Source organism: Chlorocebus sabaeus, chromosome X (assembly GCF_047675955.1).
Source record: "Chlorocebus sabaeus isolate Y175 chromosome X, mChlSab1.0.hap1, whole genome shotgun sequence".
Classification (NCBI taxonomy): domain Eukaryota; kingdom Metazoa; phylum Chordata; class Mammalia; order Primates; family Cercopithecidae; genus Chlorocebus; species Chlorocebus sabaeus.
In genome coordinates, this window is record NC_132933.1 from 45,605,582 (window position 1) to 45,628,762 (window position 23,181).

General features: G+C 47.5%; 1 protein-coding gene across 2 annotated transcripts in view; it reads left to right on the forward strand.

Annotated features, from left to right (window-relative positions):
* Positions 1–789: 789 nt before the first annotated feature.
* Positions 790–23,181, forward strand: part of TSC22D3 (TSC22 domain family member 3) — a 63,413-nt gene continuing 41,021 nt past the window's right edge. The window contains exons 1-2 of one of the 2 annotated variants that reach the window (XM_007992511.3): positions 790–1,077; positions 1,331–1,756. In XM_007992511.3, coding sequence (XP_007990702.1) covers positions 1,437–1,756 — 320 coding nt within the window. In that variant the 5' untranslated portion in view covers positions 790–1,077; positions 1,331–1,436. The remainder of the gene's footprint in view (positions 1,078–1,330; positions 1,757–23,181) is intronic. The other variant, XM_007992507.3, reaches the window with a different exon arrangement.

Consider the following 23,181-nt stretch of genomic DNA (forward strand, 5'->3'; position numbering starts at 1 on the left):
AGAAAAGGAGAAAAGAAACAAGGAAAGAAAGGTAAAGGAATGGAAATGGGGGAGAAAGTAGAGGAAATGGGTAAAGAAAAAAAAAGAAAAGAGAAAAAATAAGGGAAATAGTGAAATGAGCGGGAGCAGAAGAGCAGAGAGAAGGAAGGGGAGGATTGAGGAGAGACGGCGAAGGGGCAGAGGGAAGCCGGGAAAGGGACTGCCTCTGAGGGGTTCAGGGAAGAGAGGACACAGCGAGCCGGGGAAAGGAGGTGACGATATCGTTAAGTAAGCAGAAAGAGACAGAAACTGAGGAGAGTTTGAGCGTGCTTCTGTGAGTTTTGTTTACGGCATTTATTGGGTACTCCTGATGTGTGCCTGGCACTCTCTCTCTACTGAGGCAACCACTCTCCTTACACGCCGCCTCCCCCTCAAAAAAGCGGGGGGGGGGGTTGGTTGGAGGGCGGCGGTTTAAGGCTACAACACTTGGGGCTCTCGAGGGCGTCGTCTCTTCTCTAGGGGGACCCATTCGAGGTGAGACTAGAGACATTTGCTCTCACACTGAGCTCGAGCCCCGCGAGACCAGGCCACTAGGGGGGCACGGCAGCCCGAGTGGGCTGCGTGCGTATTTCTGGCGGAGGATGCGCCATGAGCGCTGAAAGAGCCTGAACCGAAGCGTCCGGCTAGCCGAGAGAGTGAGAGCCGGGCCGGCTCCCAGGAGCGCGGGCGAGGGTGCGAGCGGCAGCGTGGGTGCCAGGGCACGAGGGTGCGGCGGGGCGGGGCGAGGGGTGGAGAGGCAGGATCCAGCCCGCTCGGGGCCCCCGCCAGCCCGCCGGAGAAGCGGCGGAGGAGCGTCCTCCGCCGGCCCCTCTAGGGTAATTTACATGCTGTCATATCCCAGTGCTGACTCTCGGGTGTGCAGATCGCTCACTAGCTCACTCGCTCTCAGCTCCTGCCACCGCTCAGCCGTCACAGCCCAGGGGAACCCGAGAACCGGAGAGCCTGCAAACCGAGGAGGGAGGGAGCAAAGGAGGGAGGGAGCAAGGGCGCGCCCCGGCTCCCCCTCTGCCCTGCTGCCCGCCCTTCCTGCCTCCACAGGTCCGCCCCAATCCCCGCTCACACTTGGGCAACTTGGGACTGCGCTGGGGCCGCGTGTGGCACCTCAGGGGGGCGGCCCCGGCCTCAAGAAGAGGGGGAGGAGAAGGAGGAAGAGGAGGAAGTGAGCCCGAAGGATCTGCTCAGAGCTGTTTGTCCAGCTGTTTCTATTCGCACCCGGAGCAGTACAGCCAGAAGGGGGCCGAGCCGAGGGTGGCTGGCTTTAGGCGCTAATTTCCAACTCTTTTCCTCACAGCTTGTCTTTTCTAGGCACCCTGGAGTCCCCTCAGGCCAGCCCGGCGGGCGCGCACCTGCCAGCCGCCCCTGACCTCGCAGGCCAGGCGACCTCCGAGCCTGAGAAGATGGCCCAGTCCAAGCTCGACTGTCGCTCACCTGTCGGCCTCGACTGCTGCAACTGCTGCCTGGACCTGGCCCACCGGAGCGGACTCCAGCGAGGCAACAGCGGGGAGAACAACAACCCGGGCAGCCCTACAGTGAGCAACTTTCGGCAGCTGCAGGAAAAGCTGGTCTTTGAGAACCTCAATACCGACAAGCTCAACAGCATAATGCGGCAGGATTCGCTAGAGCCGGTGCTGCGCGACCCCTGCTACCTGATCAACGAGGGCATATGCAACCGCAACATCGACCAGACCATGCTCTCCATCCTGCTCTTCTTCCACAGGTGGGTGGCTCGGCACACGGCGGGAACTCAGTCCTTGCTCGCACCAGCCTCTGCTGCACCCTCACCTCTGACAAAAGGGGCACCTAGGAAGTTCACGAGGGTTACTGGGGAGGTCTGACTCACAGGCTGCAGTGACTGGACCTTGAGGTTGCCTGGAGTACCGCGGAGCTGAGGGGAGGCCTGGCAGGTGCAAGCCCTATTCTGAAAGGTGCCTGCAAAGGCTTTCTGATGGGGACGCTGGGGCCTAGAAGGTGGGCAGACACCAGATAGTTTGGAGGTAGCTGAAAGTACCCCCTCCTCAAATGCACACATTTCCATAGCCCCTTTGGAGATTCTGCCATGGGGTCTCCTTGAGTTCCAAGTTCTACCCTTCTCCAAAGCCCATTTCTAAATGTGCAAACGCAGACTGAAACTGCAAGGGCTTTAAAATTACTGAGTTGCCCTGACTGACAGTGAGGGCAAGCAAAATGTCAAGACAAATTAAACTGCTGGTAGTGGGAGAGGGGGAGGGGAAAATTTTTAAAAATCAGAGACTTGTGAGAATTTCTTGAGCCTCTGGATGGGAGGGATTCGCCTCCTCCATGGATCACAGCCTTCAATTTCAAATGTAAGCTAAGCGCAACTCCAGAGAGCACCCTAGGACACCTTGAGTGCCTCAAGAACTATGTGTGGCAGGAGGGCGGATGAATCCATGTCGTTGCAAGCGTGTGTTGGAGTACCGGTCAAGCTTTCTAGAAATCCTGCTGGGGAGGCAAGGGGAGGACAAGGGAGGGAAAAACACAATGGGAAGACCCAAGGCGGCTGCTGTCCTTCAGTTTGAGACACCCTGGCAAGAACCAGTCTCTGGGAACAACTGAGGCAATTTAGAGGCAGGGCAGACAACATCAGGAAACCCAGCCATGGATTTAGTGTCCTTAGCGCCATCAGGATAGGGCACCAGCATGTGTGTGTGAGTGTATAAGGGAGGATTTATTCTTGTTCAACAACACAGGTTATGTAAAAGAAAGACATCGCCGCTATGGGAGACCTGGGTTGTAGTACAAGTTATGACTTCACCTGTTTGTATGAGCCTGAGCAAGTTGCCTGACCGCTCTAGTCTCTCTAAGTTTCCTTTTAGCTCTGAGATTCTAGGTTGCAGGCAGGTGATGTGCCCAAAGTGATAAGAAATTCTGAGCACCTACAAAATATTTGGAATGCAAGCAGGCTCAAATAGGAAATTTTAAAAGCAATCGAGAAAGGCAGGCGCTATCCTCACTTAATGCTAAGAGCAGGTTTGCCTCCCTTGCCCCGAGACAAATCCACCATCGCCTGCGCCTCAGCCCAGCCCCAGTGGTTCTGGGCAAGACAAGCAGGGCTGCTAACCTCGTTAGTGTTATTATAACAAGTCGTATTCCTCGGGAATTTTCGACACCATTGAAGCCCTTTCTCATCTATTATTTCACTTTAGGCATCAAATTATCTCATTGTCTAAAATAAACCAGGCTGATTTTTAAAAAAATAATAAAATAAAATAAACCAGGCTGCGGACAGAAAGGTTTTGAGGGAATCTTCATTTCTGGTGAAAGATTACCACAAGTGTATTCAGCCCACAGATGCTGAAATCCTGCGGAGCGAAAACCCTAACAGGCTCCTAAGGATCCCGCCTGTCTCTGTTGGAGAGTGGCAGCAGGGGAGGGATAGTAGAAAAACCTGGAAAAAGCACTTGTAGCATTTGCATTTGTTCAACTGGGAGAGAAAGTGCCACTCCAGGCTTTAGGAAAGTGTGAGAGGGGACGCTTCCTCTGGTTCTGGGCCTAGGAGGATCAAACCTGGGTGAGGGAAGTGTGAGGCTAAAAGCCTGAGATCATAGTGTTTACTTGTGCCACACGTCGGGAGCATCCTGGTTGTTTGGGTTTCTGGAAAGGGAATACCTCCTTTGTCATCTACTCCACTAATACGAGTTTAGTGACCCTTGGTTTCTGGCAAAGCCTGGAAATGCTACAGGGTGGAGATGTAGGGGGGTGGCGTTATAGGTATTGGTTGAGGGAGAAGCACAAATTGTAGGAAAGATGTGTGTGAGCACCCTGTCTCCTTCGATCAGAGCAACTCACTCAGCGTTCAAAACCACTGAGGAGCTAACCAGCAAGCTCTCAGGCTTTGCTAAGGCTGGGGAGTAACAGGGTCCTGTGGTAATAGTCTTATAGTTCTAAGAGGACAAAGCAATCTCTTGCCTTTTTTTTTTTCTTTTTTTTCCTGAGATAGGGTCTCACTCTGTCACCCAGGCTGGAGTGCAGTTGCGTGATCACAGTTCACCGCAGCCTCAAACTCCTGGGCTCCATCAATCCTCCCACTTCAGCCTCCCAGGTAGCTGGGACTACAGGCATATACCACCATACCCAGCTAATTTTTGTATTATTTATTTATTTATTTATTTTTTTACAGAGGCGGGATCTTGCCATGTTGCGCAGGCTTGTCTCGAACTCCTGGGCTCAAGCGATCCGCCCACCTCAGCCTCCCAAAGTGCCGGGATCACAGGCGTGAGCCACTGATTCCCTCTTGTTTTCCTTGACAACTGGGACCTTAGAGACTGGGGATTCTGAATTCGGTTTAGGTTTTGCCCAGTATGACATGCTCCATTAGCAAACTAGAAGACCATTATTGCTAGTCATGGGGCTTCTCTAATATGTGGGGTGGACAGCCTTCTCCTAAGTGGACATTTCCCTTGTTATTTCATTAAATTCCCTGGGTTTCTATCATCATACTTCAGTCATCGTTTTTACTTCTATTCAATTTAATGATTTGACATTTCAGGTTCCTGTTGGGTGCTTTTTTCCTTTGTCAACTTTCAAGGCCTCTCCTGCTGGAGAAGCTAGTCTCCCCACCCCTCCTCCTGCAGTCCATTCCTCTGCCGAGAGGCCTCCTATATTCTTAGGAAGAAGGGGGCAGGGCACATTCTTGATTTATATCTGGTTTGTCTGCTTTGACCTGTCCCTGGCTCCCAGCTTCGTTCTTGGTTTCCTTGGAATACAAGAGTATAAGTAATTTGAGGGCAGGCCTGTGTTTTACTTGCTTGGTTTTCCCTTGGCTTTTAGTTATACAGCCAATATTCAATAAAGGTTTCTTTAGTTGGATGACTACTTAAATATTGACGTGGTCCCTTGTAAAGATTTTACAACTTTATATTGTGCTAGAAAATTCTTATTAATGTTTAAAAGTTGTTTTCCTTCCTTTTAACCGCATGCAGTAACTCTCCTAGCCTGATGGAAGTCCTGATAGTATTGTGTATATACATATGAATCAGTGAGAATGGGCATGCAGCCTATTGTTATGTAAATGGTACCTGTACACCATTGGGTTGGGGAAGAAGTGTATTTTAAACACCATCCCTTTAATCTTGTATTATGTAACTAATAACCATAATAGATTAATAACTAACACTTCTTGAACATTCACAATGTATCTGCATAATCTTATTTAATATTTACATCAACTCTATGGAACGGGTACATTTATTTATTTATTTATTTATTTATTTATTTATTTATTTAATTTATTTATTTTGAGACGGAGTCTTGCTCTGTTGCCCGGGCTGGAGTGCAGTGGCATGATCTCAGCTCATTGCAATCTCCACCTCCTGGGTTCAAGCAATTCTCCTGTCTCAGCCTCCTCAGTAGCTGGGACTACAGGCACATGCCACCACACTCAGCTAACTTTTGTATTTTTAGTAGAGATGGAGTTTCAACATATTAGTCAGGCTGGTCTCAAACTCCTGATCTCAAATGATCCACCAGCCTCGGCCTCCCAAAGTGCTGGGATTACAGGTGTGAGCCACTGCGCCGGACCAAATGGGTACTATTATCATGCATTTTCATTTTATAAAGAAGGAAATTGAGGCTTGGAAAAAATTAAGTATCTTGCCCAATGCCTCACAATGAAGAGCAGAGCATGAATTGTCTATGAAGAAAGAATTGTTAAGAACACTCAGTAACTAAACTAATGCTAAAGAAATTCTTGGAACACTTCAGAATTGTCTATGAAGCAGAGGTAAATGTGAGCTCAGAACCTTTCCAAATGGTCAAAATGTCCTTATTAGATAGGGAAACCAACCATCCCAGTCCTGGGATACAGACTGCCTATGCTCAAACTGGAACAGCCCTAGGGAAACTGGGATGGTTGGTCACCCTATTGTTAGGGGACTCCCCCTTGTCATTTGAATATGTTTCTAATACTGGAAAACTTAGGAGGGAGATAGAATATTCTGGGCAAACAGCAGAAGTTTCCAATTTAAACGTAGCATATGAAAAATCTTCCCAAGTTGACATTTGAAGAGCCTTCCTTAATTTTTCTGACCTGTAAGGTATAAAAACCTGGAACGGGAGCTTTGGCAGTATTTGTTGTGATTGTTGTTGCTATAACCTCAAATTTTTTTCTAAGATTTTACCCAAAACCTCTTAATCAGCTCTATTCTACCTTTGACCCCAGAGCATACCTGGCAAGTGTGATCTGAAATACTCTGAATCCGATTTCCCTTCCAGCTCTAAAAACCCTAGGATTCTACCTTTAAGCTTCTGACCTGGCCCCAAATGGTTCCCACACATAAATGCTCAGAAAATGATAAAAATAGCAAACATTTCTTTTTTTTTTTTTTTTTTTTTTTTTTTTTTTTTTTTTGAGACGGAGTCTTGCTCTGTCGCCCAGGCTGGAGTGCAGTGGCCGGATCTCTGCTCACTGCAAGCTCCGCCTCCCGGGTTCATGCCATTCTCCTGCCTCAGCCTCCCGAGTAGCTGGGACTACAGGCGCCCGCCACCTCGCCCGGCTATTTTTTTTGTAGTTTTATTAGAGACGGGGTTTCACTGTGTTAGCCAGGATGGTCTCGATCTTCTGACCTCGTGATCCGCCCGTCTCGGCCTCCCAAAGTGCTGGGATTACAGGCTTGAGCCACCACGCCCGGCCGCAAACATTTCTAATTGCTTTATGTGTGCTAATTCATGTAATACTCCTATTAATATAGTAACAAAGGGGAAGGATAAAGATTCGGAAATCAGGTTTTCAAGAAAAAATTGTGCAGAAATTATTTGTGCTTCTCTAAGTGAGTCTCAGAACAAGTAATTTCATAATGTATATTCCTGGACCTGGCTTCTGAGGTTGTGGCCACTCACACGGCATGATTTGAGTGGCTGCCTGCTGCAGTAAAGTGCCTAAGTTCATACTATTTAAGATTCAGTTCTCTGTCCATGTACCATCTAAAATTCCTCTCCCAGAGCACCGCTGGTATGTAGACCACACTGTGAGAAACCCTGTATTAGAGATTGCAACCCATTGTCAACTAATTTACCATTTGATTTTGAGGATGGAGTTACTTGCTGTAGAGCGGTTTTGGGTTTCTGTGTGGTTAAGCCTGTCATTCTTTGCCTTTGTGATTTTTGCTTTTGGTATCAAGCTTCAAAAGTCCTTTCATAGCCCAAAGTAATTTAAAATAACTATTTCCTGAGTGCCTAGTGGTCTGACAAAGAATAGGCATTCTTGGATTAAGGGACATTCTCCATTAAAAGCACAAATGCATTTGCAAACTTGACATTCATGGTTTGGATACTTCATGAGAACTCAGACTTGTAAGAAACTGTCTTTTTGCTGAGGCACAGATGTGAATCACATGTGTTAGGAGGCTAGTATGTGGGGACCAGTCCTTTCACCAATGAGTGAGCCTGGTGCCCTACCCCACATCTACTTGTGTGTGTGTGTGTGTGTGTGTGTGTGAAAGAGAAAGAGAGAGATGTATTATATGTATATATTGTACATAGTACATATATATATAGTGGTAAAATAGATATAACATAAAATTTGCCATTTTAACCATTTCTAAGTGTACGATTCAGTGGCATTAGGTACATTAACAATGTTCTGCAACCATTATCATTCCCAAAATGCTGTCATCATCCCAAACAAAAACTCTGTACCCATTAAACAATAACTCCCCATTTCCCCATTTCCCCCTCCCACTACCCTCTGGTAACCTCCATTCTACTTTCTGTCTCTATGGATTTGCCTATTTAGATATTTCAGATAAATGGAATCATACAATATTTTATGTCTGGCTTCTTTCACTCAGTATGTTTTAAACTTCATCCATGTTGTAGCACGTATCAGTACTTCATTCTTTTTATGGCTGAATAAAATTCCATTGTATGGATATACCTCTTTGGCTTATCCATTCATCTGTCAGTAGACACTTAGGTTGCTTCCCTCTTTTGGCTATTATGAAGAATGCTGCTATGAACACTGGTGTACAAGTATCTGTTCAAGTCCCTGCTTTTAATTCTTTGGGGTATGTACCTAGAAGTGGCATTGCCCAGCACCTACTTTTCTTTTCTTTTCTTTTTTTTTTTTTTTTTTTTGAGACAGAGTCTCGCTCTGTCGCCCAGGCTGGAGTGCAGTGGCCGGATCTCTGCTCACTGCAAGCTCCGCCTCCCGGGTTTACGCCATTCTCCTGCCTCAGCCTCCCGAGTAGCTGGGACTACAGGCGCCCGCCACCTCGCCTGGCTAGTTTTTTGTATTTTTTAGTAGAGACGGGGTTTCACCTTGTTAGCCAGGATGGTCTCCATCTCCTGACCTCGTGATCCGCCCACCTCGGCCTCCCAAAGTGCTGGGATTACAGGCTTGAGCCACCGTGCCCGGCCTAGCACCTACTTTTCAACACAATTTTGTGGTCTGCTTCTCGTAGTCCACACATACGTAGGAACCTGTCATAAAATGAGCAAATGTCTCAGGGCATTCCTTGAGGAGAATGCTCCCTCTCTAAGCCAGCTGCTGGTGCTACTGATTACAATGAAAAGAAAGCTACAAAGTTTAGCAAAGTGATGGTGCTACTTGGAAATAGACATTTCATGGGAGAAATGACATGCTTTAGAGATTGCATCCATCAGTTGGAGACTGGCAAAAGTTTTAGTGTGTATCTCTCATGAATGGCCAAGGTCTAGTGTACCTTTTAAAAGAGTAACATGTGACACCATTACTTGCCATTAACTACTTTGTATGGATTTGTTTATCAGACCTCCAGTCATGGTGACAGCTCACTGGGAATAGGGTCCTGAGGGACTGGAATGTGGCAAAGCGAAGTTTGGAGGAGAGAGGTAGAGAGATGGAGCTGGAGTCCATGGAAGGCCTAGCTTGGGCTGTTACAGCATGGGGCCTGGACAGCATGAGAGTTCAAAAGATCTGGAAAGTTCATGCTCTTAAAGAAAGGTGGGAAGCACAGAGCTTGAATTTCATCTACTCCTCAGTTTTTGCCAGAAGTGGACTATTATTTACTGAGTCCACACCTCAGTAAATAATGCTTTCCAGGGTGACCTTAGTTTTCTTCCCTGCCTGAAGAGAAGGTTAACACTCCTGCTTATATTTGCACTTGCAGATAAACCAACAAACTCTCCATTCCAGGTAGAGGGTTGGCTCCTTTCCAGATCAGGTCCTGAAGACCAGGGAGTCTGAGTAAAATGGAGATGGATGTATCTGGCCAAGACTGCCAAGACCTCTAGGTATCCTGGGTGATGGAACTCTGCAGAATTCTTGCCCCCAACTGGTGGGTTGGTTGGGAGGAATGAGGTTGGCCATGTTTGTACCTGGTGGTGGTGGTGCGCTGTTGGCTCATCGTGATTCTGCTCCTACCTGAACTTTCTCTTCTTCTTATGTGAGCCATCCCTAAAGATAACTGTAAAGTCATAATCTGCCATGGCTGGCTGGGTTTACATAACCAATTGGTTGGTGTCGTGCAATAGCCTCTTGAGCCCTGGAAAAACCAATGTGCTAAGTTGAGACTAAAACATGGGTTCATTTGATGGGGTATTTTGTGTGCTCAGTGAACTCAAGGGAGAGCATTCCATGACCACAGGGGTCAGAAAGATGAAATTTCCTTTTAAATAAAGAGAGCAATAATGGCCCAGAACATACTGTGTTGTCCCAAAGTCTGCAATAATGGAACAAGGGTTAGGGCATTGCTGTACTACCACAGCTTTGGCAGAGAAGGCCCTCCATAGAACCCCACGGGCTAGAAGGAGCCCCATGAAGGCCAGAAGGCTAGATCCCAGTTTCAGGGCAACCTAGGTTTGATGAAGAGTCAGGTCAGGGAAAAAATATCTTTTGGAGGCCACTGTCTACCATGCTGAAATCCAGCTTAACTAGAGTTGGAGTGGGGCTAAGATGCGATCTGTGAGAGCAGAAAACAAGCTTTTCTCAATGCTATTCCAGGCAGGAGGGAATTTTATCAGTAGGCAAGGTAAGTTCACTTGTACCTTCTAGCTGAAAATTCCTGCCCCAAAGTAGCTGTGGCCCTTCTGGAAACTGTAAGAGGCAGTAAGATCCCAGCCAGCACAGAAGACTGAATGGGAAGCTTCCCATTGTACAGGCACTAGCCCAAGGGAAAACAAGAGCTGGAAGCAGGTTGGATCACTGATGACCCAGGCTCACCATTGGCCTTCCTCTCCTGGAAGCCACTGTCCTCAAATAGGTCCAGCCAGAAATCGGGCCCCTGCCTATGGACAGTGCACCACAGGGACCTTCCCCATCCTTCCTCGAAGGAAGACTTTACTCACAGAATAGCCTTGAGTATTCAACCCACTTCCTCTAATCTTCTCTTCAGGGGAGATGGAGAGCAGCTGTTCACAGCTTAGGGGTCTGGCCAGGATTCCCACTCCATGCTATCTAGGCTGTTGATTGGCTAGAGCTATCCCTAAGGAAGAAGGGGGTGAGAAGTGAGAGGAAAGGAAGCAACTCCAGCAGCTCCTTCCTGGCTTACCCCACTCCCAAGACACCCCTCCTTCAGTGCTGCCGTTTAGCCTCACTCCCAGACTAGGCTGGGCCTAGGCCAGCCTGAGGGCCCTGACTCATAACTAGCATGTCTTATGTAACAGAGCCAGGTTACTGAGGCATCACACTTCTGCTTACTCAGTGGTAGGCTTCCCTGGGGGCAGGCATTTGGAAGCCTGCTGGGGGTCCAAGTCAAGCTCATCATACTTCCCAAGGAAAAGCCTACTCTCCCCAGTGTCAGGCAAGCAGTCTGCTCAGAGACAAATGCCAGGCCGCAAAGCCTGACCCGGCCCCACACTCAGCCTCCACATTCAGCAGTAAATGTAAGCAGACAGGCAAGCTGGAGTGGACTTAGTTTGGCTTGAGGCATTTTGGAGGTGGCAGGGAGGAACCTACTATCACCTGATAATGCACTGCTAAAGAAACTGCGTGGTGCATGGAGAGGCCCCAGAACAGGTCGCAGAAGTCCCTCTTCCTTTTGTATCTGCTTGTTGGTTCAGAAACTATTGGGTGGGCTGGGGTGGGGGGAGTTGTGGGGGGGTGGGGAGTGGAAACTCCAGGCTGACTGACACCAGGTGAAAGGGTTTACCAGAAGCTGGAGGGGGTTTACCAGAAGATGGAGGAGCTGTTTAAAGGAAGGCCTTTCAAGAGCCAATTTCCAGTCCATGCTCCATGAAGTCTCAAAATCCCCAGGTTGACCTGAATTCACAATAATTCTTAGCTCTCTGCCTGGCCTATTCAGAAAATTACATTACCGGCTTAGTGGAACTGAGCCCCCAGTGAAGTCAGTATTGCCAGATTCTATGACAGATTTCTCTAATAACGAATGTGACTATCTACAGCACAGAATATCCCCATCAATCTAATATTCCACTAGCTCAAGGTTTGTGACTAAACCAATAGCTCCTCTTCTTCTCTTCCTTTGTCTTTGCCCCAGTCTGTCTCACATGTGTTGCCATCAGGTAAATGGCTCACAGGTCGTGAGTAGGTGGGGACACTGCTCTCCACTCCAAGAAAGAGAGGAGAAACAGGGAAACAAAGTCAAAAAGGTGGTGTGAGAATTACCAGCAGGCATGATTTGCATCCAAAGCTGAATCATAAGTTCTTGAACAAGCTCAAGACTACCATCTCAGGGCTCAGAAGAGCTTGGCACCCCTAGCCCCCCAGATCACAGAATCCAGTGAAAATTAGGGGACCTGAGATGCAGATGCAGAATTTTCCTTTGTGGGACTCCTCCCAGGCTTCCAGCCCCTTTCTTCTCCCTATCCCGTCTGCCCTTTTGGTTCATAGGCTATAGCAGTAAAAAAGAAAAAGAAACAAAGAAATAAATAATAAGAAAAGAACTGCTCAGTTTTAAGGCAACATAATCTGCCTGCCCAGGTGCACAGATAAATGAATGATGGCAGCACCTCATTCGACCTTCTACCAAAGCGACCAAGTACTTCAATTAATCAATCTATCATTTATTAACTAAGGGCCTGCTATGTATTGAGTACCGACTGGGGATTTATTGAATGCCTATCCTGCTAATCACTGTAGAGGACACAGGAGACGTCAGAGGCTAGGACTAGGGCCCTGAGGAACTGAGGGTATAGCAAGTAGGAGTGGAGCAGCTACACCCAAGTTCAATGGAGAACAAAGCACTGGCGTGACTGCAGGCCTCTGCAAACCTGGTCCAGCCTCCTGCTCCTTAAGGGAAAGGCCTTAAGCTTACTGCTCCCGGGGTCCGCAGGTCTGGAGCTTGGATGGTGCCAAAGCAAACTAGGAAGGGAGAGTCTCTTTATGGCGGCAGCTTCCAGCAGGGCCTCAAAGAATGGGTTGGCTTTGGCACGATGGAAAGCAGCAGGGCTTTCAGATTAGGAGAAGGGAGGAGAACCTCGCTAGTCCAGCAGGGCTCTTGAGTAGGAAGGGGCTGACCTGGGGTGGGGACACTTTTGATTCCTTCCAGGCTGGAAGCCAGAGTCACCACTGATTCAGGAATAAGAGAGAAAGGCCCACTCTGGCCCTCCCCTCAATGCGCCTTTCTGACACAGGGCAAGCCGGACCCTAGCACCCTCTCCTTGGCAACCTGGGCTAGCCCTGGGGAGGCAGAGGCCTTCGGGGTCTATGAGTAGGGAGGCACCTTCCCTTTATCCTGGAGAAAGCCCAGCAGAACAAGGAGAGTTGAGTTGGGTAGAACCAAGGGGTGCAGTCGAGGGTGGGCACCAGAGGAGCCTGGAGGCTGTGACTTCCTATCTGTGCATCTCTGGCCTCGGTCTCCATGAGGCCCCTTCTGAGGTGGGTAACAGAAGCAGGGGTGTGTCAAGGTGCTACCACGAGAATATATAGACAATCCACCCAAGTATCTCTGGAAAAAAAAGTTGCTGATGGCCCTGCAGGGTGGCATTTTAACCTTGTTTGCACCTTGGTCAAACCCGCTTCCCAGATACCCTATAAATGAAAGCCTCAGGGTAGGGTTGAGAAAGGTAAGAAGCCTCAAGTTGACAGGAAGGGAGACAGAACCAGGGTGGCAAAAGGAAGCAGTCTCAGGTAAACTGGGGAAAAAAGGTGTTGTTCATGGTCAACGTTCCATCCTCACTCTCTGGGACCCTCTCCCCAGGTTAGTGTCTTGCACACACCTGTGCCCACATCCTTTCCCACCAGTACTCTGGAGAATTCATGTTTAAGTTCATGAATAGCTTCAGTCAATAACAAATATTCATTGCACACTTTCATGTGCCGGACTCAGTGGCAGGTACTGGGGATATAATGGAAAACCCACGAAAGCTGTCATAGAGTAGTCCACGGAGTGGGGGAGATAGGCATTAACCAGATAGTCACGCTAATAAAGTATAGTTACAAACTAGATGCCAAGAGAGAAAAGGAATAGACTTCTGTCAAAGAGTATAACACAGGTTCAGAAAAGCCTTCCTGGAGAAGTTACATTTGAGCTAAAGAAATGAGTCTCTAGCACTGAAATTCTAATAATCAGACCCAGGCCAAAGGTGATATTTTCAGATAGAAGACTTTCTGAGGAACCCCTGAAGCCATACCACGTAGGTAGTTCTCACACCCCTGGAAATATCTCTAGGCCATGAGTAGCCAGCAGGTCCCAAAGGGGAGGACTGACAATTTTCTGACAAGAGGAAGAGATGAGTTTGAAGCTCATGGGGTAACTAGTATTTAATGTCATCCTTTGCTAAAAATAGTCCATGACAGTATGGAAATGTGTAAAGGCTAGCCCTGGGGACCAGTGATAAAGTGGGTATAGCCTGTGGGAAGGAAAATTTGTTTTTGTAAATTATTTACTGTAAAGGAAAAAGAAACGGGGGGTTGTCTGGGTTTTCTTTTCCCTTTGCGGGCTTCCTTCTGAGTTATGAATGCTTCTCATTGTACAGAGGCAGTGGGGCACAGAGCTTCAGGCTGCACTTTTCTGGGGCCCAAGGTGTAAATTTTCTGGGCTGCAAATATCAGATATTTATCCAGGCTGAAAAACAGCCTGAATGAAGAAGAGGAGGAAGGCTAGACTTTCTTCTGGGAAGGACAAATAAATTGATCAAGGGGCCCCAAGGAGTGTTCATTTGAGAGAGGTAGCCCCTCTCTCAAATGGTGGGTATGCCCTCCACAATGGCAAAGCAGGTGATAGCTAACAGCCCAGTGTGATCCAAGGGAATCTGATTGTGAAGTGTCAGGAAAAGGCCAACAGGACTTATTTAGCCAACAGGAGACAAACATGGGACTCTAGGGACCTGTGGGGCAAAGCGAAAGGAACTAAGATATTGATCTACGAGAAGTTTAAGGGTGGGGTGGAAGGTGGTAGAGAGCAAGAAGAGAGGTCAATCTTCAAACATAAGAAAAGTACGGGCCGGGCATGGTGGCTCATGCCTGTAATCCTAGCACTTTGGGAGGCCAAGGTGGGTGGATCATGAGGTCAGGAGTTTGAGACCAGCCTGGCCAACATGGAGAAACCCCGTCTCTACTAAAACTACAAAAATTAGCTGGGTGTGGTGGTGGGCACCTGTAATCCCAGACACTTGGGAGGCTGAGGCAGGAGATTCGCTTGAACCAGGGAGGCAGAGGTTGCAGTGATCCAAGATCATGCCATTGCACTCCAGCCTGGGAAACAAGAGCAAGACTCCATCTCAGAAAAAAAGAAAGAAAGAAAGAAAGAAAGAAAGAAAGAAAGAAAGAAAAGTACATGTGCAGGTTTGTTTTTTTTTTTTTAAAAGCAAATACAAGAAAAGTCACAACTCAGAGATGGTGACTAGCTGTTTCCCATCCACACTGGGAAGAGAAGAAGAGGAAACAGGCCTACATTGTAGCATAAAGAATTGAAATTAGATAGCAGAAAGAACTTCCTGACTACAAGCATTCAGAGGAGCTGGACAAAATTACCAAGGGGTGTTGTATGTAATTTATACATATGGGGAAGGTTATGACAGTAGTGATAAAGAATTGGATAAAAGTGTGAGAGTCCTGATTTTATAAGGACCATGGCCAAAAGTGGACGGACAGGTGGGGAAAGCAAAGAGGTTAGGAGCAGGTGCTTATAAGAAAAAAGAAAGTGTATGTGTGAAAGATGAAGGTGTTTTCATGAAAATACTTTTATAATAAAAATGTCAATGACGTTTCCACTGGAGATAAGTCAGTAAAACTAGCATACATTCTCCTGTAACTGGAAAAGTGTGGGAGAGTGGACTGAGGAGCTGGTAGGGCCCCTTGTAGCATCCTTCAGCTGTGTTGTCTCCTGGATAAATTAGTCTCAAGGGGGTCCCCTATCTTTTACATTTTAACAATTTTAGAGCACACTTCTCTGCTGGGGGCATTGGAGTAAGGCCGCCCACTCCAAGTACTTGTTGCAGAGGCGAATGTTTTCCTCTTCAAGCACACAAACAAGATTAGACATAGGCGATACAAATTAAATTAAATTAAATTAAATGCAAGGAGTACAGTGGCAAACAAACCAGGCAGGATCCCTGCCACAGGAAACTTACAATTTGGTGGCGGAGACAGACATCAAATAGTAATTACACAAATAACAACATCATCACAATTGATGGTAATGAAGGAAAAGTGCAGGAAGTCGGGAGAACACAGGCTAAGGGGACTTCACCCAGAATTAGAAAATCCACAAAAGAAAATTCATCATGTAAAGACATGGGGCACTGCAAGTACCCTGCTGTGAGTGGTTCTTGCCCAAAAATCAGTAGTGGAAAGGCAAAATGAACCCAGTCACTGCTAATGCCCTAAGATGTGGATTTTGAAGCTTCTCTGGCTCACTGAAGCCCTGTCAGATAGGAGCAGGGAAATTTTCTCACTGCTAAGATCAGACAGCCTTGATTTAGGCAAGTGACTCTCTAAGGGTCATAATGGCTCATCAGCTGAAAATCAGGATCAGGAAGACTGTGAAGAGCTCATCACTTGCCAGGTGTACAAGATGGAGGTCAGTGAAGAGAAGAAAGAACTAATGAGTGAAAATTGCACTTGAAATTGACCCCCAGCAGTGGCCATGTCTCCAAAATTCTATGTCCTCCGTCTCCTCTTTAAATGTGGTAGGCTTTCCTGGTATATTCTAGTATTAGCTGCAAAGTGTGCCCCAGGGCCTTTGAGCAGGAGCCCAGTCCTGGGGAGCCAGGATCCTAGAGAGGTGGGGCCCCACTCTGTTTTTCCCTGTCCCTCTTTCAGAGGGGCAAGAAGTTCTAGCCCTTGTGGGGAGCTAGGATGGGCTTCTCTGCTCTCACAAGGCCCTGGAGAGGCCACCAAGGAGCAGAGGACATTAGCCAGTATACGATCATGAAGCACAAGTGCTTTGCGTCTAATAGACAACATCTGACAGACTGTGACCTTGGCAAGTGACAATCTCTTTAGACCTCAGTTTCCTCCACTAGAAATTGGTGGTGATGTGGTTGGGAAAGTGAAGTGAGACGATGCTCCTAGAAAGCACTGAGTGTCTCTTTATTAGTATTAGCCAAGTCAAATGTGGTACCAGAACAAAACCTTATCTGACTGGCCTTGCCTCCCTCTCTCACGAAATCCTTCTCTCACCCGTCCTCTTCTTGCTCTGTCACTCACATACCCTCTTCTGCACAGAGCCAGATGACACCTGAAACCCAGCCTGGCAAGCTTTCTCCCTGTCAAGGCTTGCTCTCTCAACTTTCTTCATTCACACTCAGGTATAAATGACTGAGAACACTTCTGGTTTCCTTTCTTCAGGGAGGGGAGGGTGGGGAGCTGTGGAGAACTTTGAAATTTTTACCAGAGATCAAAACCTACAGAAAGCACGAAGGTGCCCTACTGGCATTGCTAGTAACTGAGGAAGATCTCAGAGGACAGTGGGCCCGAGGACGTTCTCTTCAAGCTCCTGAGCCTCTCCCTTTTCAGGGTTGGTGACCACACCTTGTACCTCCACATGCACCTTAGATGGAGACGCAGAGGCTCAGTACTGGTAGGAGTTTTCTCAGCCATCTGCCTGACCCTCTCCCATTACAGATAAGGAAACTGAGGCCCAGCGTGGGGTGGGTACCTGCCCCAAACCAAACAACCAATTAGTGACTAGCTGCAAAGGGAAACCATGTCTCCTGATGCTCTGATCCAATGATCTTCTGACTTCTCGTCTCTAGACGGCTATGCAGCATCCCATCCCAGTAGGTACACAACATCTCCATGCCAGGAGACCAGCTTTGGGTACACCTGATGCCAAAAATGGTGATTTTTTTTAAATTTGATTTTGTTTAATGGAATTGACCAATGGTTTGGGTGTTATGAAGCCCCAGCCCTGGAATCTTGCTTCTGCTCAGGCTGGGGCTGCATGCCACAGCCACAGTCATGCAAGGGGGACAGAAAGGCCTGCTGTTCGGGTTGGAAAAGAAATCAGTTGCTGAAACATTGGTCTTTTTGAAAGTTCCAACCACAGGGGCTGGCTGGCAGAGCCGCCGTCTGGGCTGTCCCGGAGGATCCGGCCCTCCCTTTCAGTCTGAGAGTTAGTTTAGGAAACTGGCCCGGTCTCGGCAGAAGATCCCGAGGGCAGCGCTTGCCCCAGGAGCTCCAGTCTTCCCTCAGGGCCTGGGAGCTCCTGAAGACACTCAGGACTGTGAATTTCCTCCCGCCCCAACAGCCGAGCCAGCCCAGGCTGGCCCTGAGGCTCCCTGAGCACTTTTTCTTCTGAGCCTAGAGTTTCCAGTTGTCCTGCCCTAACCCGGCAGCTACAGAGAAAGGGAGAGAAGGCAAGCAAGAGAGGAGAGAGCCAGAGCGTGAGAGCGCGCTCTACTAAAAGAAAGGAGGGAAGCAACCCCAGCCAGGTAATCAAGGCTTAGGCAGCTGTGAGATGAAGGTGGAAAGGCTGGAGGAGCCCCAGCTCGTGGAGGAACCCCAACTCGGGGAGGACCCAGAGCTTGGGGAGGAGGTACCGTTCCTGGAGGAGCTACAGCTCGAGGTGGTAGAAAGTGGGTCAGATTTGGATCCAGAAGATTTGGGTTCGAGTCCAGACTTTGCCACCAATCTGATGCTTGAGCTTGAGTAAGTAACTCTTGCCCTTCTGTGGGCTGCTTTGCCTACTTACAAAATGGGGGAGGGGAGAGACAGGATGGTCTGTAGGGTCTCTTTCAACGCAGATATTCTGGAAGACTATGTTTCTAAAGTCTTGATATGTGAGGATGGGATGCATGGAAACTTGAATGAGTAAGTCACTGAATCCCAGAATGTCAGAATGGTATTGTGCAGGGAGAGGGAGTTCACATAAACAAGACAAAAGAAAGAGAATGAGAAGGTAGTACATAGGTAAGAGTCATGACCCCAAGAGGGGGTCCCAGCTGAACAGAACATTAAGGTCTATTTTCAAAACTCAAGGATGGGCTGGGCACAGTGGCTCACGCCTGTAATTCCAGCACTTTAGGCGGCCAAGGCGGGCAGATCACCTGAGGTCAGGAGTTTGAGACCAGCCTGGCCAGCATGGTGAAACCCATCTCTACTAAAAAAGAAAATGCAACAACTAGCCAGGCGTGGTGGCCTGTACCTGTAATCCCAGCTACTCGGGAGGCTGAAGCCGGAGAATCACTTGAACCTGGGAGGTGGAGGTTGCAGTGAGCCGAGATTGCGCCACTGCATTCCAGCCTGTGCGACAGAGCGAGACTCCATCTCAAAAAGAAAGAAAAAAAAAATCAAGGATGATGGGCTTGGAACCGGTTAGTAACGAAAATCTGGGTGTTTGGAGGTGTCATTAATGTGCAGTTGTTAATAAGGTCCTTAACCACATGTCTCCCAGTGATCCCATGTGCCCCAAAATGCAAGCGCTGAATGCAGAATGAATTTCTTGAGTTCTTTACGTATGTCTTTGCAGAAATTCTCTATTGAATTGTGAGGGATTTTCAGATAGTGATGTCCAGATTTAAAAAGCAAATCTACAAAGAGAGACTGGTCTGGCCCTCTTTCTGAAAACCTCCTTTCTTTGTAAATCCCCACTCTCACCAGACCCACTGTTGCATGACTCAGTGCAGGTCCCTTTGAGAATCTGACTGCTGCTATATACAGCTACTCTCCCCCAAATAATGCACAGATGAGCTACCAAAAGCCAATCTGGTGGGTGTTGATATCTGGTACATTTCACTGCATTAAAATTACATCAAAATCAGTCATCTCTCTTTGGATTACATGGTGAGAGTCTCTTAAACCATAGCAGGTGACCTTCCACTAACCAGAGAGTGCCTTTCCAGGCTAGGCATGATATATCAGGGCTCCCTATATCACAGATCATCTACAATGTGCTCCTCCAACCACATAACCACCAGTATCTAACACTGCTGGGCAAAGTGTGATGGTGAGAGTGAGTAGATGAAGAACCTTCCTCCACCTGTCCAGACACCTGCCCACAGTCCTAGTGTGCTCATTACTGCACAGTCTCCTCCCTCCCTGCTAGCCCTCCTTCTTCTTGGCTCTGTTCATTCTTTCAACAATAATTTCTTGGGTGATTTCTGGCCACTCAGTTAATCTTTTGTTGTTGTTTTGTTTGTTTGAGACAGGGTCTTTGCTTTGTCGCCCAGGCTGGAGCGCAGTGGTGCAATCTCAGATCACTGCAACCTCCACCTCCGGGGCTCAAGCAGCCTCCCCAGTAGCTGGGACTGTGTACCACCACACCTGGCTAACTTTTTTTTTCTTTGTTTTTTTTTTTTGTAGAGACAGAGTTTCACCATGTTGCCCAGGCTGGAAGTTAATCAATTATAGATTCCTAAGGGAGAGGATCTTAGAATTCCCTCAGGACAATGGTTTTCAAAGAACCCTTAGGGTCCTCCTTGGCACCTTAGGGGCTGTGGGAAGGGGAGGGGAAAGGGGGAAAGGGAAGAGAGTTTGCGGTATGAGAGCAGAGGCAAGGGTGAATATGAGGGAGGGAAGGGGAAGGGGAGAGTATGTGGAGGACAAAAAGAGGAGAGGTAGATTGTGCCACAGCCCTCACCAAATATGGGCTACATATGGAAACAAGGTTGAAAATAAGATTCTATACGTTTCTTTTAAAGTTTGTAGGGTTTTGTTCATCACCTGGCTTGTATTCCTCACCAGAGAATTTTCAAGCTAAGCTCCTCCTAACTAGAAGGCATCTCCAAGTGGGTGATAGATGTTCGGGGGACACCTGTGGGCTGGGTGGGTGGAGCCCCTGGCCTCAGCCCTGCCTCCTTCAGAGCAGTTCCACTCCTGTAAGGACTTTGTATCCAGAGACCCTGAGACCTCCCACATTAGACCTGGGAGTGGGGTAGGGATTAGGGATGATTATCTGTTAAACAACAACAACAAACTAAGTTGTAAGCCACAGAAGGATGTTAACTTCCCAGCTGCTACAAGAATCTCTTCTAAAGCACTCCCAGAGGGTGGACACACTGCTTCAGCTCAAAGGCAATCTACATACTTCCCTTGTTTGTTGGCCCTGATTGTTAGACTGTCCGTCTGTTTAGTCAAAATCAGCACACATCTTGCCCACAGAATGCTTTGGTCCCTCCTCTCATGTTTCCACTGAAGGCCTTTTTTGTCTCCTGAACACCGGGGAGCAGACTCTAGAAGGAGGGGAGTGGCCCCTGGCTTCCTGGGGAAGACCAAGTTCCCAACTGGGGGCACCACGTGCTCCAAGGGGCCTATGTGAGCTTGGCGTGGACAGGCAGGTCACTGATGTGGGCATGGGGCACTCCAGCCAATGCAGCCCCTGGGGCTAAAGCAGAGGAAGTCCACTCCACAGAGGGCACTGGCCGAGTTGAGTGAAGTCTAATGTGGAATTCTCGGCAAGGGAAATAGCTCGAGGGAAGGAACACTTGACCAGGAATAAGGGCCCTGTGTTCTGTTGCAAACCCCAGCCTTGGCTGGGGCTGTCACCTGAAAGGAGAAAAATAATAACGGCCAGTGCCCTGGCCCTGAGAGGAAGGAGGGAGGGAGGCAGGCTCAGGACCATATCCTGGCCATTTGGAGCAGTCTAAAGCCCTGCCGGCTTTACATTGGAGAAGGAAATAAAGCCGTGCTTGTTGGTGGTGGGGACCATCTGTGTGCACTATACAGAGAGCACTGTTTCCCCAAGTGTGGTAAACATACGCTGGTGGTGTGCAAGATGATTTTAGATGGTACGTGGACTAACTTCGTTTTTCTATTTTTATAGCTATTTATTTATTTAACATGTATTGGGGGAATATATAGCTAACACATACACTCCATGATTTAAAAAAATATTATTTCTAAGGATGAGGCATTTTTAAAAAAGGGAATCTGCTTAAAGTTAATTTACAGTAAATATTAAGTAAATAACAATACTCAGATAAGGCAAAAATCTTAAAAGTGGTAGACAAGTAACTGGAGTCAAGGACATGCTATTACACTGTGTGTTAGCAGACGTGTGGCAAGAGGGGCCAGAGGATATGTAACAGGAGCCGTATAGTATGGTTTGAGATGGTCTTTTCCATATATACCTAGCTTGAAGTCCCCCTCTGACAGCCTTCTTCCAAGTGTAATAGCAACCTGCTATTTTTATATCCCCAGTGTCCTGCTGTGCCCCATGACACTCAACACTCCAGATTAGCAGCAGGCCTTTCCTTTGGTTGAAGGCACTGTCTCTACCATGTTCCTGGCAGACATGGGGAAATAGGCACTGGAGAATTGGTGGGTCTGTCCTCACCAGCCTCCATTGATTTCTTCTTGGCATTGTTCACAGGCTTTATTCAACCCAAATTAAGGGAGGTATTTCCAGGAAGCAAATCAAGAGGTTACAATATTTCTTTGAATGCACAAAGCCACAGTAGAAGGACAGGAAATATGTCACTGTGGCAATTTCACATGGACTTGCTCTGATTTCCTGACAGATTCGGATAAGATTTGGTGGGAAATATGTACAAAATCAGACTATACAAGAGGGTTCCCACTTCTACCAGGAGTTTATGATAGGTTGTGTGTAAACATGTTTGTTTCACTTCTTTCCATTCCCTGTGATACAAAACATGATTATTAGTCCTGCTACCTCCCAGGGCTCACCTTGTGGATTTCACAAAGGCGAGCCCTGGAGGGAAGCACAAAGGCGATGAAGGTTCTGGGTCTGGTCTCCTGCCTTCTGGCTGAGTTACACCTCGGGAGCCTTGTGTGTCTTTCCTGTGTTGGCCAGTCCCTTGAACAGTCTTCAGCAAAAGCCTCAAGCAGAGATAGTTGATCTTCAAACACCTCCAAGAAAGGAAATACCACAAAGTCCTTTGGTCATACATTCCAGTGTTTAACAACTTCTGCTCTCTGACATTATTCCTCCTAATTCTGTCCTCCAGCTTTCCTATGCGCAATAAATTTAATATGCTTAAATTGTAGTTATCCCGTCCCTTGTCGGTCTTATTTTCCAAATTAGCTAAATCCATTTTTTTTTTAAAAGAAAAAACTTTGAACTAGCTTTCATTTCTCCATCTTTTAGATAATGTCCAAGTTATCCACCAGAGGTTTCATTCTGTCCTCTGTAACAGCTGAGATTGTGACATGAAAACCTTTGCCCTTAGCCAGTCACCCCAATCCATCCTCTGATCAGTGACACACATTTGCAAGATAGCAGGTTAGGAAAGGAGCAAAATTAACCCATTTATGCCTGGTGTTCCATTATTGGAACACTAAACTTGTGGGAGTTATTTATGTCCTACTGCTCAAGGTTATCGCCAAGGTCTGATTTTTCACACACACACACAAAACATCACAACCTCTGTCATAAATGGGTTAACTGAACTGCAGAGGACCCAATGACCTGCCCTAACCCCCTGAGCTAGCTGTTTTACAGGAAACTGTAGCTGTGTAAGATTTCATTAGTGGCCAATGACCATGGAATAGAGAAGGAAGATGACCTCATAATTCCTACAAGCTTCTTTCATATTTAGAGCATCCAGGATCATGCTTGTTCCTTAATGATACTAAATTGTGTGCTAGCAACTCATTGCAGCCTCTGCTGCTAGCTGCCTACCCACATAGCCCCATTCTTGTATCTGGGTAGAGTTTTGACTATTCCTATATTCATTACTCATTTTGTGGATTATCTACAGCAATCACAAAATTCCAGGCTGCCCCCCACCGACCTTCTAGCTAGTTTCTGGGAACTCTGGGGTGCAGGATCACTTTAATACCAGCCCAAGTAGTGCATAAAGATAGTTTTTTTCAAAAATAAATTACCCATTCACACATGG